Source organism: Zosterops lateralis (genome assembly GCF_965231275.1).
Source record: "Zosterops lateralis genome assembly, chromosome: 1".
NCBI lineage: Eukaryota > Metazoa > Chordata > Aves > Passeriformes > Zosteropidae > Zosterops > Zosterops lateralis.
The window spans coordinates 328,505-340,948 of NC_139762.1; the positions used below are offsets into that span (position 1 = coordinate 328,505).

Sequence of the window (12,444 nt, forward strand, 5' to 3'; positions counted from 1 at the left end):
GTGGGAGGGGCAGGAGGAACTGCCTCCCCATCCATGTACCGGTCACGAGAACGGGGTGCACTGGAGCCACCCCAGTGATTACGTGGGAGCCCCTCCACAAGCTTCCAGCATTGGGTCTGCACAGCTGCACGGCGAGAGGTGGCTGGAACCAGCCCAGAGGAGCAGGACGCTGGCGCCCAACCGGCTCCCGGCCTCCTCCTGGCTGAAACGGGGATTCTGGTGAGGGCAAGCACCGTGGGGGCCCATCTGTGCTGCTCTCAGAGCCACTCCTGTGGGCCTGGTCCCCGGCAGGGCTGCAGGGCAGCTGTGCAGGGCTAGACCGCGCTGGGGCTGGCGCTGAGCTCGGCCGGCGGCGCGGCGCAGGCGTTGTTGTTGGCGTTGGCGTTGCGGCGGGGCAGGCTGGGGGTCAGCGTGGCCGAGCTGTCGCTGGGGCAGCCGTGCTGCAGCAAGATGTCGATGCACTCCTGGCTGCCGGCTCGCCGGGCGTAGGCCAGCGGGGTCAGGCCCCGAGCATCCCGGCTCTTCACGTCCACTCCGTACTGCGCAGGAGAGAAGAGGCTGGTCAGTGGTACCTGGGAACCGTGTGCCCAGGGGCACAGGAGGGGCAGGGGCTCGGGGGAAGGTAGGAGGAGGGAGCCAAGAGGGTGGGCAGGGAGAGGGAGCCAAGAGAGTGGGCAGGTCAGCGCCAGTGGGCTTGTTGGGGAGCCTACAGAAGCAGGATGGAAAAAGGTAGCAGAGAGGTGGGGAAGCACCAGGAGAGCACTGGGAGGGCACCAGAAGCGCCGCAGTGGAGGCTGCAGGTTCTGTCTTACCCAGATGAGCAGCTGTGTGAAGACCACATTGGCCATTGCGCACGAGAGGTGCAGCGCCGTGCGCCCGTCTCCGTCCCCGTAGGTCTCGTTCACTTCCTCCTTGGTGCCGTGGGCCAGGAGTGTCACCACGAGGCGCAGGTCATCCTCCACCACGGCCCGCAGCAGCTGCTGCCCCAGCGGGATGTCAGACTGAGGCAGTGGGGCCAGAAAGAGCTTCTGCTCATACTTAGCCCGGATCCAGCGCTCCTTCTCCTCCCTGCCAGACAGGACATTGTCACTGTCACAGTTGAGACTATTTGCCTGGGCGCCATGCACAAAAGGACACGAGAATCAGCACCGCCATGTGAACATACATGTGTGAGTAGTGAACATCTCTCACACCCAGGTATGTCCTGCATAGCCTCTGCCGTGCCCCTGTGCTCACAGCTGCCACTGAGGCTCTGTCATCCCACTCTGGACACCTGCCTGACACTTGCTGGACTCACGGCACCTCCTTACAGCCCCCTGTGGACACTGTGTGCTTACATCCATGCCCATACAGCAGCAATGCCTTGCACCCAGACCCCACACCTGTCTCCATGCACCTCCACACTGGAGCCTCTCGCACCCCAGTGCTGTGTGCCTGTGCTGTGGCAGCTCGGGGACCGTCCCTTGTCCCGTGCCTTCGTGCGGGCCACGGCCCGTGGCAGGAAAAGGTTAGCTCTGCACACGCCAGCCCAGTGCCACGGGAGGCTCCTTATCGCGGCCGCCGTCTCGCCCGGCGCAGACAAAGGCGGTGTCCGCGTCCGTCCCACCGGGGCCGCGGGGCGCGGATCGATGTGCGCCGTCCCGCCGCTATCTGCTGCCATTCTATCCATCTGCATCTGGCGGGCGGCCACCAAAGCCCCGCGCCGAGCATGCTCACTGCCACCGCTCCCTGACCCGCGCTCAGCCGCTGATAAGCCGCAGAATGGGCTCTTGTTGGGATGAGTGACAGGAGAGCGGCTCCGATAGGGACAGACAAGGGCCTGAAAGGGACAGACCCTGGAGACCCGCACGACGACGCTGCCAAAGCCATCTCTGTTAACCCCTTCGGCTTTGCAGCCAGCCTCAGCTCTCAGAGTCACTGTGGCTGCCATGGAGCCTCACTGCCCCACCAGGGTGGCAGGAGAGGGTGGCCAGTGCCTTGCAGGCAGGCAGGACCCCCAACACTGGAGCATCCTGAGGAATCCTGCCTGCCTCAGTGGCCGCTCCCAACCCTTGTAGTGTCCCCAGCACTCCCGGTGTGGTTCCCCAGAAGCATCTCTGAGGTTCACCACCTCCCTTACCGACTGCTCTCAGGCGTGGGCTTGGGGTACCCTTCCACCATTCCCTCCCAGACGGCGTTGGCCAGCGCGTTGCCGATGGCCGTCATGACCATGAGGAGCTCGCTCGGCCAGTCGTCCAGGTCCAGGGAGCGCACACGGGACAGGTGGGTGCCCAGGTTGCGGTGGATCCCGGAGCACTCGATGCACATCAGAGCACCCAGGTTCAGACTGGCCCAGTCCGGATCTGAGGGCAGCAGGATCAGTGGGGGTGAGTTAATAACCTGCCGAGACTCACCAGCCCATCTCCCGTGGTTCAGACTCCTATTTGCAGGCAACTCCCCACCAGAGCCCTCCCCAGTTCAGTGTCCCTGGGAGAGGTGGGCACAGAGAGGCCAGGACTGCCCACTGAGGGCCAGGACCCCAGGCTGCCCAGTGTGGCAATGTGGTCTGTACCCAACCCCAACGAGCAGGTCCACTGCAGCAGAGGACAGGACAGACACACAGAGCAGGTCTTTCTGGGCTGAGAGAGGGGGTCCCTGGGGTGGCTGGAGCCCCATCCCCTCCCGGGTGAGTCTCCCCAGTGCAGTGTCTCTTACTCGGTGCGTCGCAGTCCACGCAGAAGCTGTTCCCGCGCGCGGTGCGGACGGCCTGCATGGCCTGAGCGTCGCCCTGGCTGCCCAGCCGAGCCTGCAAAGAACCCACAAGGCCCTCTTCACTGCAGGCCAGACACCCTACCACACATCCTGAACCCTCCTGGTGTGCCACACCATGCTCCATGGGGCTGGCCAGCATGGGGGCTCTGACAACAGGGTCTGGAGTGGCCAGGTGTGTGCCAGAGACAGTGGGCCAAAGTGGGGAGAAAGAGCAGAGATGTCCAGGGAGGGAATGAACTATGTAAGATCCAGCCACATGGGATGCAGAGTACTCTGTGGGACCAGAGCCATGTGGGGAAGAGGTGACAAGAAACCTGGGGGGACTGCACAGTCCCAGGGTCAGGACTGAACTCTCACTGGGAGAAGAGAGATCAAGGCAGGATTTGGGGTGGACAGACAGGCGAGTGTGAGACATGGAAGAATGTGACAAAGCAGATGCCAGAGAAGACAGAACAGAAGTTGGCCAAGGGCTCCTACCTTGTTTTTGCTGCTCTCACAGCCCTGCAGGCTGGCCAGGATCTGGCTCTCGATGGCCTGCACCCAGAGCTCCCGCTCCTCTGATGTTGAGGCTTCAAAGAGCCATGTCTGGCCCGTCAGTGACACGATAATGAACTCAAATGGTTCATCTGGTTCTGGAAGAGAAAGGTGTGCCATAAAACAGGGCTGGGAAGGAGGAGGTCTGCCATGGGACAGATCCTGGCAGGCCACCACCATCCCCACATGGCAGGGTGAAGGCAGCAGCAGAGCCCAGGAGGCTGGGACGGGCAAATGCCTGCAGAGAAGAATCAGAGCTCGGTGCCAGTCCTCCCTCCCTCTGCCCCACACAGCTCCACTGGTTTGTGCCCACTCTCCCTGCCCTGTGTCCCACCCTCACAGAAAGCTGCCAGTCTCTGGAGCAGTGAAATCAGCTCCTCCACTGAGCCGGTGCCTGCAGACAGCCCCAGCCCCAGTGCTCAGTGCCCGCCCTCGAGTGGCTCTGGAGTGATGGGCCCTGCACACGGAGGGACCTGATGCAAGAGGGGCCTGTGCAGTGGCTCAGAGGCAGCTCCTCACCACTATTTAAAAGGTGTCCTGCCCTGCCAGCACCTGCCAGCCTGGCTCTGCCTCACACGGCCCCCCACGGGCACAGTTCATGGGGTGTCGTGTCAGCCTCACACCCAGCACCAGCATTTACCTTTTATTGCCAACTTCAGTAGTTAGTGCAGTAAATGACTTAACTAAGCGGGGCCTGAATGGAATGACTAATAAACGTTATGTCACAGCACACGCTTCAGCTCATAGCAAAATGATTTGTAATTACCTAATTAGCGTTATGCAAATAACACCCTCATCTCCATAATGTGCCTTCCCAGCTCTCTATTAAAAGCAGGGAGTCAACTGCTCAGCTCCAGAGACAGCACGGAGGCCGAGGGGCCTCCGGTCCACATCAAGGCAGAGCTGCACTGGCCTCAAGCCTGGCAGGGTCTATGCACAGCAGGCATGACGTGGGGAGGGGAGTCTGGAGGGGTTTGAGGGAGGTCTCCTGCTCTCCCTGACTTCTCTGTAGCACAGAAGCCCCTCACTGTGGAGGGAAGCAGGAGAAAGGCAGGAACTGAGGAGCTGCCACAGCCCACAGTGAATGGCTGCAGAGACCCTTGGCTGGGTCCCACCAAGGGCACGGCCACCCTCAGTTACTGCAGGGCTACCTGGGCCCATCTGAGCCAGGCTGTGCCCAGGAACATCCCCAGAACACATTCCCAGAGCCTTGGGAAGTCTCCTTAGGAAAACCATGTTGGCCATGATGGGAGTGCACAGCCCTTCCTCCCAGTCCTGTGGTCAGCATCTGCACTGGTCAGCACCAGGCCTGGAGATCACCAGGGCTGATGAACTGGTGTGGGAGCACAAGGCGAGGTCTCCACACCATCATGGCCTGGGGAGGATGGAATGACTCCAGCACGAGGGCTCATCCTGGCTTGCCCTTTCTAGATAGGAAAACAAGCCTTTACTCATTTCACCCTAAATTAGCCTGGGACTCCTCCTCTGGGGAAAGACATCTGCAACTGCCTCTCTCCTGCTGGAATGAGAGTGAGCCCTCAGAAGGATGTCAGACTACAGGAAGCGAGTAGTCAGCCACACTTCTGGACTCTCTCTGTGACACACAGGCATAACTGGGACGTTCCACTTGTCCAGCACCTTCCTCCAGCTCTCAGCTGCAGAAGAGACCCCACAGACACCAAGTCCCAGCTCGAGAACCAGATTCTTGGAAAATACACAGCTGTTAGCTTGTGAATACTGGGAGAGGAAATAACCAGCCAACAGCCAGGCTAACAGGCATTGCCTCCTTCGCTTGCTGGCACCAGCCTTTGTAAGTGCTGCCAGACCCTGGCATGGGCAGGGAGCCTCCAGACTGCAGGGGAGCCAGGACCATCCCCCCACAGCCACAGGCCTGGTGGCTGCCTGGGGCCAAGCACTACCAGCCAGGAAGGAATGAGCAGCAAAGGAATGAGCAGCAGCTCCCTGGGGCAGAAACTGCCCAGGTGCTGGAGGAAGCATCTGCAGACAGCGCTCCTGGGGGACCCTGACACATCAGAACACGCCCCGTTGTCCTCAAATCTCATCCTGCCTTGGTCTGAGCCACCTGTGGCTGCTGCTGCTGTGTTGCAGAGCCCAAACCAGCTGCCTGGACTCGGGAAGCACTGGATGCACCTCCAGTCCTCCCTGCTGCAGAGCTGTTCCTGCACAGCAGGAAGAGGAGATCATGGTCAGCAGGACACAGCAAGGATTCCTGCTGTGGGCTCACATGGCTCCATCTTCCTTGTTCCTTTTCCTCTTTGCCCAGCACCTCCCACCAAACAGACAGCAGGAATCCCAGTCCAGCCTTCCTGCACCTGTACACTTCCCAGAAAAGCAAAGGCCTGTTCTGCCTGCCCAGGGCTCTGGTGTAGGGGGTCACTGCTGCTCCTTGAGGCACCATACTGGGCTGGGGGCTCCATGTGGCTCCCAGCCACAGGACCCACTCTGCTCAGGACATTCACAGTAGGGCAGGAGATTCCCTCCTTCCGGGAGAGAAACTTCTGGGGCTCCAACCCGACTCGGATGGACTTTCCCTACTGTCACAGCTGAGGGACATCCCAGAGCTCTGGGGCTGCCCAGTCCCAGCCGTGGGAGCAGTCCCAGTCCAACCAAAGCCCTGGTGCCAGCTCTGCAAGACGCAGGACCTCCATTCCCTTCATTCTTTGTGCCTCCTGGAGTCCAGCTTCATGCCAAACAAAAGCCCTGCTGCTCTCAGAGCCCGGGAAGAGCTAACAAAGAACCACAGCTTTTCTGCTGTGCTAAGGCAAATTCCCCAGCTCACAGTGCAGCATGGCACTGTGGGGCTGGATCTCTTTGGAGGCCTCAGCATAGCACGACTATGACAGAAGAGTGTGGTTCTGTGGGATCACACCCCTGGATTCACATGTGAGGATCAGCAGAGCTGGGAAGGGAATCAAGGACTTGCAGCAGCTTTTAACACTGTGCAGACCCACCTTCTAGGATGGCCTAGGACCAATGCCTGAGCTCCTCAGGGCACCCATACAAGTTGTATCAGACTCCAGCTGTTGTTTTAGGGAAAGTACTGGGCATTCTCAGTTTCTTCTGGGGAGAGGTACAGGTTTCCAGTGTGGCAGGGCCATTTCTGGCTGGATGAAAGGGCAGCACCCTTTCAAGCAGATGACATAAGCAGAAGGGTTCAGACTACCTGAAGTAGAAGAGCAGAACTCTCTCCCCTGCTCCACAATGGGCACAGAATCCTTCTCCGAGGCCAGAGGAGTCCCAGAGCTTCCCAGCTCCAACTTGACAGGGCCCAGACCTCAGAAAGCCACTCCTACAGGTGCAGGGAGCCCTTCCCAGCTGCCTCCAAGAGTGGCTACCCGGGGGTCAGATGGCAGAGCCCGGCCCCCCCAGCCCTGAGGCTGCCCCAGTGTGCTGGTGGGAGCCCATTACACCAGCTCCATTAGAATTGTGGGCAGTGGAAATGGATGCGCTGCCTCTCTCTCTCTCTCTTGATGATTTTTTGATGATGTTTTAAAGACTGAGCTCCGTGAAGAGTTGCTGAGCAGAGTTGGTGTGAGCTGGCTCTGCTAATGGGTGTTAACCCCACGGCCCCCCTTCCAACAGCCCAGGAATGAGGGCTCTGAACAGGAGCAGGATTAGGGAGGGCATGGCTGGGACAGAAGGGCCACATGGCACCCAGACTCCACCAGCAGCCAAAACAATGGGCAGGGACTGCAGGGAGATGGGCAGGGACTGCAGGGAGATGAGCAGCCCCAGTGCAGCCACCCTCCCTCTGCCAACACACCAGCCTTGGGGGGAAACATCCTCTGGACAGCAGAAGAGCACCACAGGACTGCCAGGAATGAGGGAATGGAGACATCCCGTGTGTCTGTCTGGCCAGGAGCCAGAACAAAGGGACAGCAGGAGGATAAGGAAGTGCCCACCAAGATGCAGCTTGAATCTGCTGCTCAAGGCAGCCCTGGGGGGAAGGTGCCCACTGGAACAGCATGTCCCACTGACACCTGTGGGATGCCAGAGAGGAAAAGGAAGGGGAGCAGCAGTGACACAGAGTGCTGCCCTCACAGATCGTGCCAAGTCCCCTCTCCATGCTCTGAGTGAGGGGAAGTACAGCTCTGAGCAGAAGGGGTACACTGGGGAGCTAAAAATGCCTCAGCTTCAACACAGGGCTGGGGCAGAGCTTGTTCCTGCTCTGCAAAGGGCTCTGGCTACACTCTGCATTGATGCCCAGCCCAGACACCCTCCTGTGGGGTCCCTGATGTGGAGCCACAGGAGGAGCACTTCCCAACCTCCTTTCCCATGGACACCCTGCCTCTCTGTGGGGTGCAGCAGGTCATCCAGGTGGTGTGTTCCCCCGGGGAGCTGCAGTGGGACAGGCTGGCCCCCACCTCACCCTTACCCAAGGTGCCCCCACACAGGCTGGGGCAGCACTCCAGAGCACAAGCAATATGGGGGGCTGCTCCAGAAGCACCAGGACACAAAGCAACTCTGTGAGGACAGAGCAACGTCCCTCCAGTCCCCACCAAGTGCGGCAGGGCCATGCTCACAGTGCTTGGACACAGCACAGCAATTCTCTCTCTTATTCAAGGCACTGGACAGAGCTCCCCCAAGCCAGCTCCAAGGCCCAGGGCAGCACTTTCTTCCCCTGCAGGAAGGGGGAGCTCGGCACAGGGGATGGCAGGAGCATCTCCATGCCAGCACAGCAGGCAGAGAGCCTTCCATGCCAAACAGCTCCCCAGCTGGCCCCTTCCTGAGCAGATGGGTGCAGGGTAGTGTAGGACATCTTCCCTTCATCCCAGCAGGTCCAGCAGAAAGGAGCAGGATTCCACTCAACATCAGCATAACAGGAAGCAGAGCTGGCATGGAGCCCCACTCTTGAAGCAGAAGTCTCCTCTGTCACCTCTGCTCTTCACCATCTCCCAGTCACGTCCGGCCTCTCCCTCTGTGCTGTCCTTCTCCCGCTCCCATCCCCTCTCCCACTTTTTGCTGGAGTAGTAGAAGTGCCTCCAGAGGCTCTGCAGAGTGGGTAATCACACAGGGGGGAGGTGAGGGGATGCCTCCAGCATGTGGGGCACACAGCAGGAACCAGGGCAGGTCCTGTCAGACATGCAGGGACATACAGCTCCATTCTCTGGCTGCCAAGGCTGTGAGGAGGGTCCTGGAGCAGGGCAGCGGCAGCCCCTGGCCTCAGGATGCTTGTTTGCAAGCTGCAACTGTACCATATCATTATGAGGTGTTTGGGATATCAACAAATTAGCAGGCGTCTGGGAAGAGAAGGATGCAGCACCATTCGTAAATGTCAGTTCGCTACCTCCTCATTTTGCAGATCATTAAACCCAATATTCCCAACCTGTATTAGTGCGACGGGGACAGGCCCCTCCGCGGGGACAGTCGCCAGGAGAGCACAGCAGTGACAGCGCTGTGGAGACCCCCCAGAGCCTGCTGTCCCAGCGCCCCCAGGGCCCCGAGTGCCCCAGGCTGAGCTGGAATGTCACCAGCAGGGATGGTGTGGGGGCCGGGGGGTGGCAGCAGTGGGGGGCTCGAGCGTGGATGGGCACACTGAGCTGTACCATGGGGGCATATGTGGGGTCCCAAACCTGTGTGGGGAAGGACAGAGTGTGTCAGCAGGAGCAGGTGCTCCCAAGGGTCACCACAGGTACACAGGGGTGTGCAGGGGGGGTCGTGTAAGGGTCAAAGAGTGTAATTTCTGTGTGCACGGCAGGGAGGATGCAATGTGGGGTGCAGCATGTGCACAGTGGGGGCAGCCCTGGGAGGGGGCACAAGGGACAGGGGGTGTGAAGGCATCGGAGAGGGAGGTCACAGGAAAGATGGCACAGACAGTGGGGGCTTCATGGTGTGAGCAGAGGTTTGTGGCAGAGTCAGGGGTGTGCACATGAGGGTCTCTCAGAGGGGTAACACGGAGCTGTAAGGTCCCCCAGGAACCACAGACTGAGGGGGTGGGAGCTGATGGGGACCAGCTGAACCACAGAGAAGCCCAGCACAGGCTGCCTCCCCTCCCGCCAGGATGTAACAGGGAGCTCCAGGGTCCGTAATGAGCTGGAGTGACTTGTTAGCACTGAATTAAGAGGCTTGGTGGAAGGAAGCGCACGGGTGACACAAGCTGTGTGGGGCAGGCGGGAGCTGAGCGATAGCAGCTGGAATCCCCAGCAATCTGGTGAGCACGGCTCAGCCTCACACTCCTGTGCCTTGCCACGACGGGCCTCGACAGCCCCTGACAGTTGGCATTAATCACGCACATCGCCCCAACACAACTCTTTACTGGCCATCAATTTCCTGTGGGTTTTAAAACTAAAAAACAAAGACAAAACCGCGTCGTTTGGCCGCCACTGAGAAGCACATTAAGGGGCTGTCAGCTTCTCGCCATGCACCCTGCATCACTCTTTAAGCACATGAGAAGTTCATTATCCCCGGAGCTCTGGCAGCCATGGGGAGACTGGAGCAGGGAGCGTCGCAAAGGTGCTGCTGCCCTCAGCCGTGTCTGGTGCCTCTTTGGCTCTCCTGGCAGCCTGAACAGGGGTCCAGAGTCCAGGCAAAGAGGAGTGTGGCTGCAGGGGGGCTGTGGGCTGCTCCACAGCAGGACAGAGCACTCCTGGCCACAGAGCTTTGCTGGGTTCTGATGAGAGCAGACTTTCCTGATGGTCCTTGCAGGATGACACCGCACCTACACCACGGGGATGAGCACCTTCGTCCCCTGACAGCCTGACACACATTTGCCAGCCTGTGGGTGCTCCCTGACAGCCTGAGCTGCACTCCCCAGTCTGGTGACATCTCCGGCAGCCCAATCCCACGCCTGCCATAGTTTGTGGATGCTCCCTGGCAGCCTGACACAGAGCTCTCTTTAACATGAGCCCATGTAAAAAAGCAACAGCTCGTTTGATTTATGATACTTCAGAACAACTAAGATTCAATTGCTCTGCACGTCCCTGGCTCTGATTACCTCCTAAATGAGATAAACTGATGGCAATTTATCCCCAGACCTCACCAACTTTCCCAGGATGCTAACCTGAGCTGCTCGTGCCTCGCTCACGGGCGTGGGGCGGGTGCAGGCAGGTGCAGGCAGCCTGAGCACAGCCCAAACCTGCTCCCTCACGTACCCTCAGGGCTGCTCCTGCCCGCAGGAATGCTGTGACAGAGGATGAGCCTGACACCCTGCCCGGCCCCATGCAGCTCAGGTGGGTGGGAAGTTTTGGGGGGTGTCCCTCCACAGTGCTCCCTATACCAGCACAGCCACACTGACATGAGCTAATGGAAAGCATGTCTCCTTATGCTTTCCCACGTCCATGGGGACAAACTGGGCTGTCCCCATGCTCCTGCCAGGACAGTGAACCCTCCACAGAGGGATGAGGACCACGAGGGGACAGCAGCTCTGCCACAGGGCCTGACAGCTCCACTCCTGGCACAGCAATTTTACACTTTCACTGCGTTGACTATGCAGAAGCAAAAAACTCTATGTATCCTGCTCTGAAAAAAACTGCCATGACTGTTCAAAAGCAGCTAGAAAAGATTCAAGGGGGTATCAGTCATATTTATGGACACCAGTCCATGACACAAACCTTTGGCCATGCCCGTAGTGTGGGGCAGTGCTCAGGGTTCACAGTTGAACCATTCAGACATTGGGACGGGACCTCAACCAGAGGCTCAGCACCTCCTTGTACCTGTTGCCAGTCTCCTGCCAGTCATGCAGGACAGCAACCCATCATTGGTGGCCACCTGAACACCCAGAGTCACTCAGTCCTCTGCCTCTGCCATGGCCTGCTGGTCCTGCTGATGAGCTGCCGCAGTGTCCAGAGCTGCATCAGTTCTTGGAGCAGTCGCAGAGCTCAGAGCAGGAGAGAGACCAACCAAGTCACTCACAAAGGTACCGCGGGCAGGAGCCATGCAGCAGGCATGCAGCAGGCAGGGGATGAAAAGGATGTGCAACCCAGCTCGTAATTCATACTGAGCACAGGGATGCACATGGTTCTCTCTTTACTGGGCTGTCCCCCTCACACCAAAATGGGGCACACAGCTCATTGCTGCTGGAACTGGCTAAAACCAAGCTGGGAAGCTCTAAGTGCAGCAACATGGACTTGAAGCTGCAGAAGTGCAGCTCCCATGGACTTGAAGCACAGTTTTCTGCTGGCATGGACTGCTGCAGCAGGTCCTGTTGATGCAGGGCAAGCTGGGAGCACGACAGAATTGACCCAGCCTCTGGAACTCCAATTTTGCAATTGGATCAAATTTCTAACATACTAGATTCTTTAAAAAAATAAATGCTTTTGAAAAAATACCTGACCAAAAAGCCAGAAACCCACCATGCAGCAGCCCACAGCACCACTGTGCCCCAGCACAGGTCTGGGAGCAGCAGGTTCCATCAGCTCTGCCCTGACTATTCCACAGCACTGAGCTGGCAGGAGTTGCACCCATTCACCCACTGGAGAAGGACACAGGGGGGGCATGGAAGGTCTGGATTCATGCTGGAGACATGGAGGATGGTCTGCCTGTGGATCATGGATGCCCCCTCTGCTGTGCTGTGCTCTCCTCACCCCTCACATGGTGCTCACACTGCTCCTTCCCACTGCAACACCGGAGCAGCTCAGCAGCACTTTGGCACCAGCAGCACTGCAGACCACAGAGGAGGGATTCCTCCTGCTCCTGTAGTGGTGCCAGAGGCTCTGGCAGCAGGAGGATCCACAGTGTGCAAGGTCCATGTGGTGACAGATGAAGTTTGCTAACTGACACTTCGCTGGTAAATGATGTTCTGTGTTGATAAATGCCAAGGAATGGACATTGTAGGAAAAAAGTTATATTGCTAAATTAAACTAACCATATCAACGTGAGACAGGGCCTGGGTAATGCTTCAGGTAAGACAGACCTCTGCCCAGCTCACACCACGACCAAGGTCCAGTGCAGGAAACAAAAAAAACCACTCTGATGCCCTCACATGTCTCTACCCCATTACTTCACCTTCCAGGGATGCTGCCAAACCAGGAAGGACAGAAAGAATGAGTGTCTGAAAAAACATCCCTTTGAAATGATGGAAAAACTGGGATTGCTCAAAGACTCCTGTCCTGAGCACACAAGGAGAAGGGTGACAGCCCTCCAGCCTGTGCATCTGGGAGCAGAGAGCTGGGAATTCTGCCAAGCACACATGTGTTGTTG

General features: G+C 58.6%; 1 protein-coding gene across 1 annotated transcript in view; it reads right to left on the minus strand.

The window, feature by feature from the left end:
- Positions 1–314: 314 nt before the first annotated feature.
- The window catches only part of AGAP3 (ArfGAP with GTPase domain, ankyrin repeat and PH domain 3), a gene marked incomplete at both ends in the record, with an annotated part of 118,125 nt that continues 105,995 nt past the window's right edge, over positions 315–12,444 (minus strand). Inside the window, 5 exons of the mRNA XM_083878824.1 lie at positions 315–539; positions 813–1,068; positions 2,120–2,342; positions 2,695–2,785; positions 3,229–3,383. Coding sequence (XP_083734950.1) covers positions 315–539; positions 813–1,068; positions 2,120–2,342; positions 2,695–2,785; positions 3,229–3,383 — 950 coding nt within the window. The remainder of the gene's footprint in view (positions 540–812; positions 1,069–2,119; positions 2,343–2,694; positions 2,786–3,228; positions 3,384–12,444) is intronic.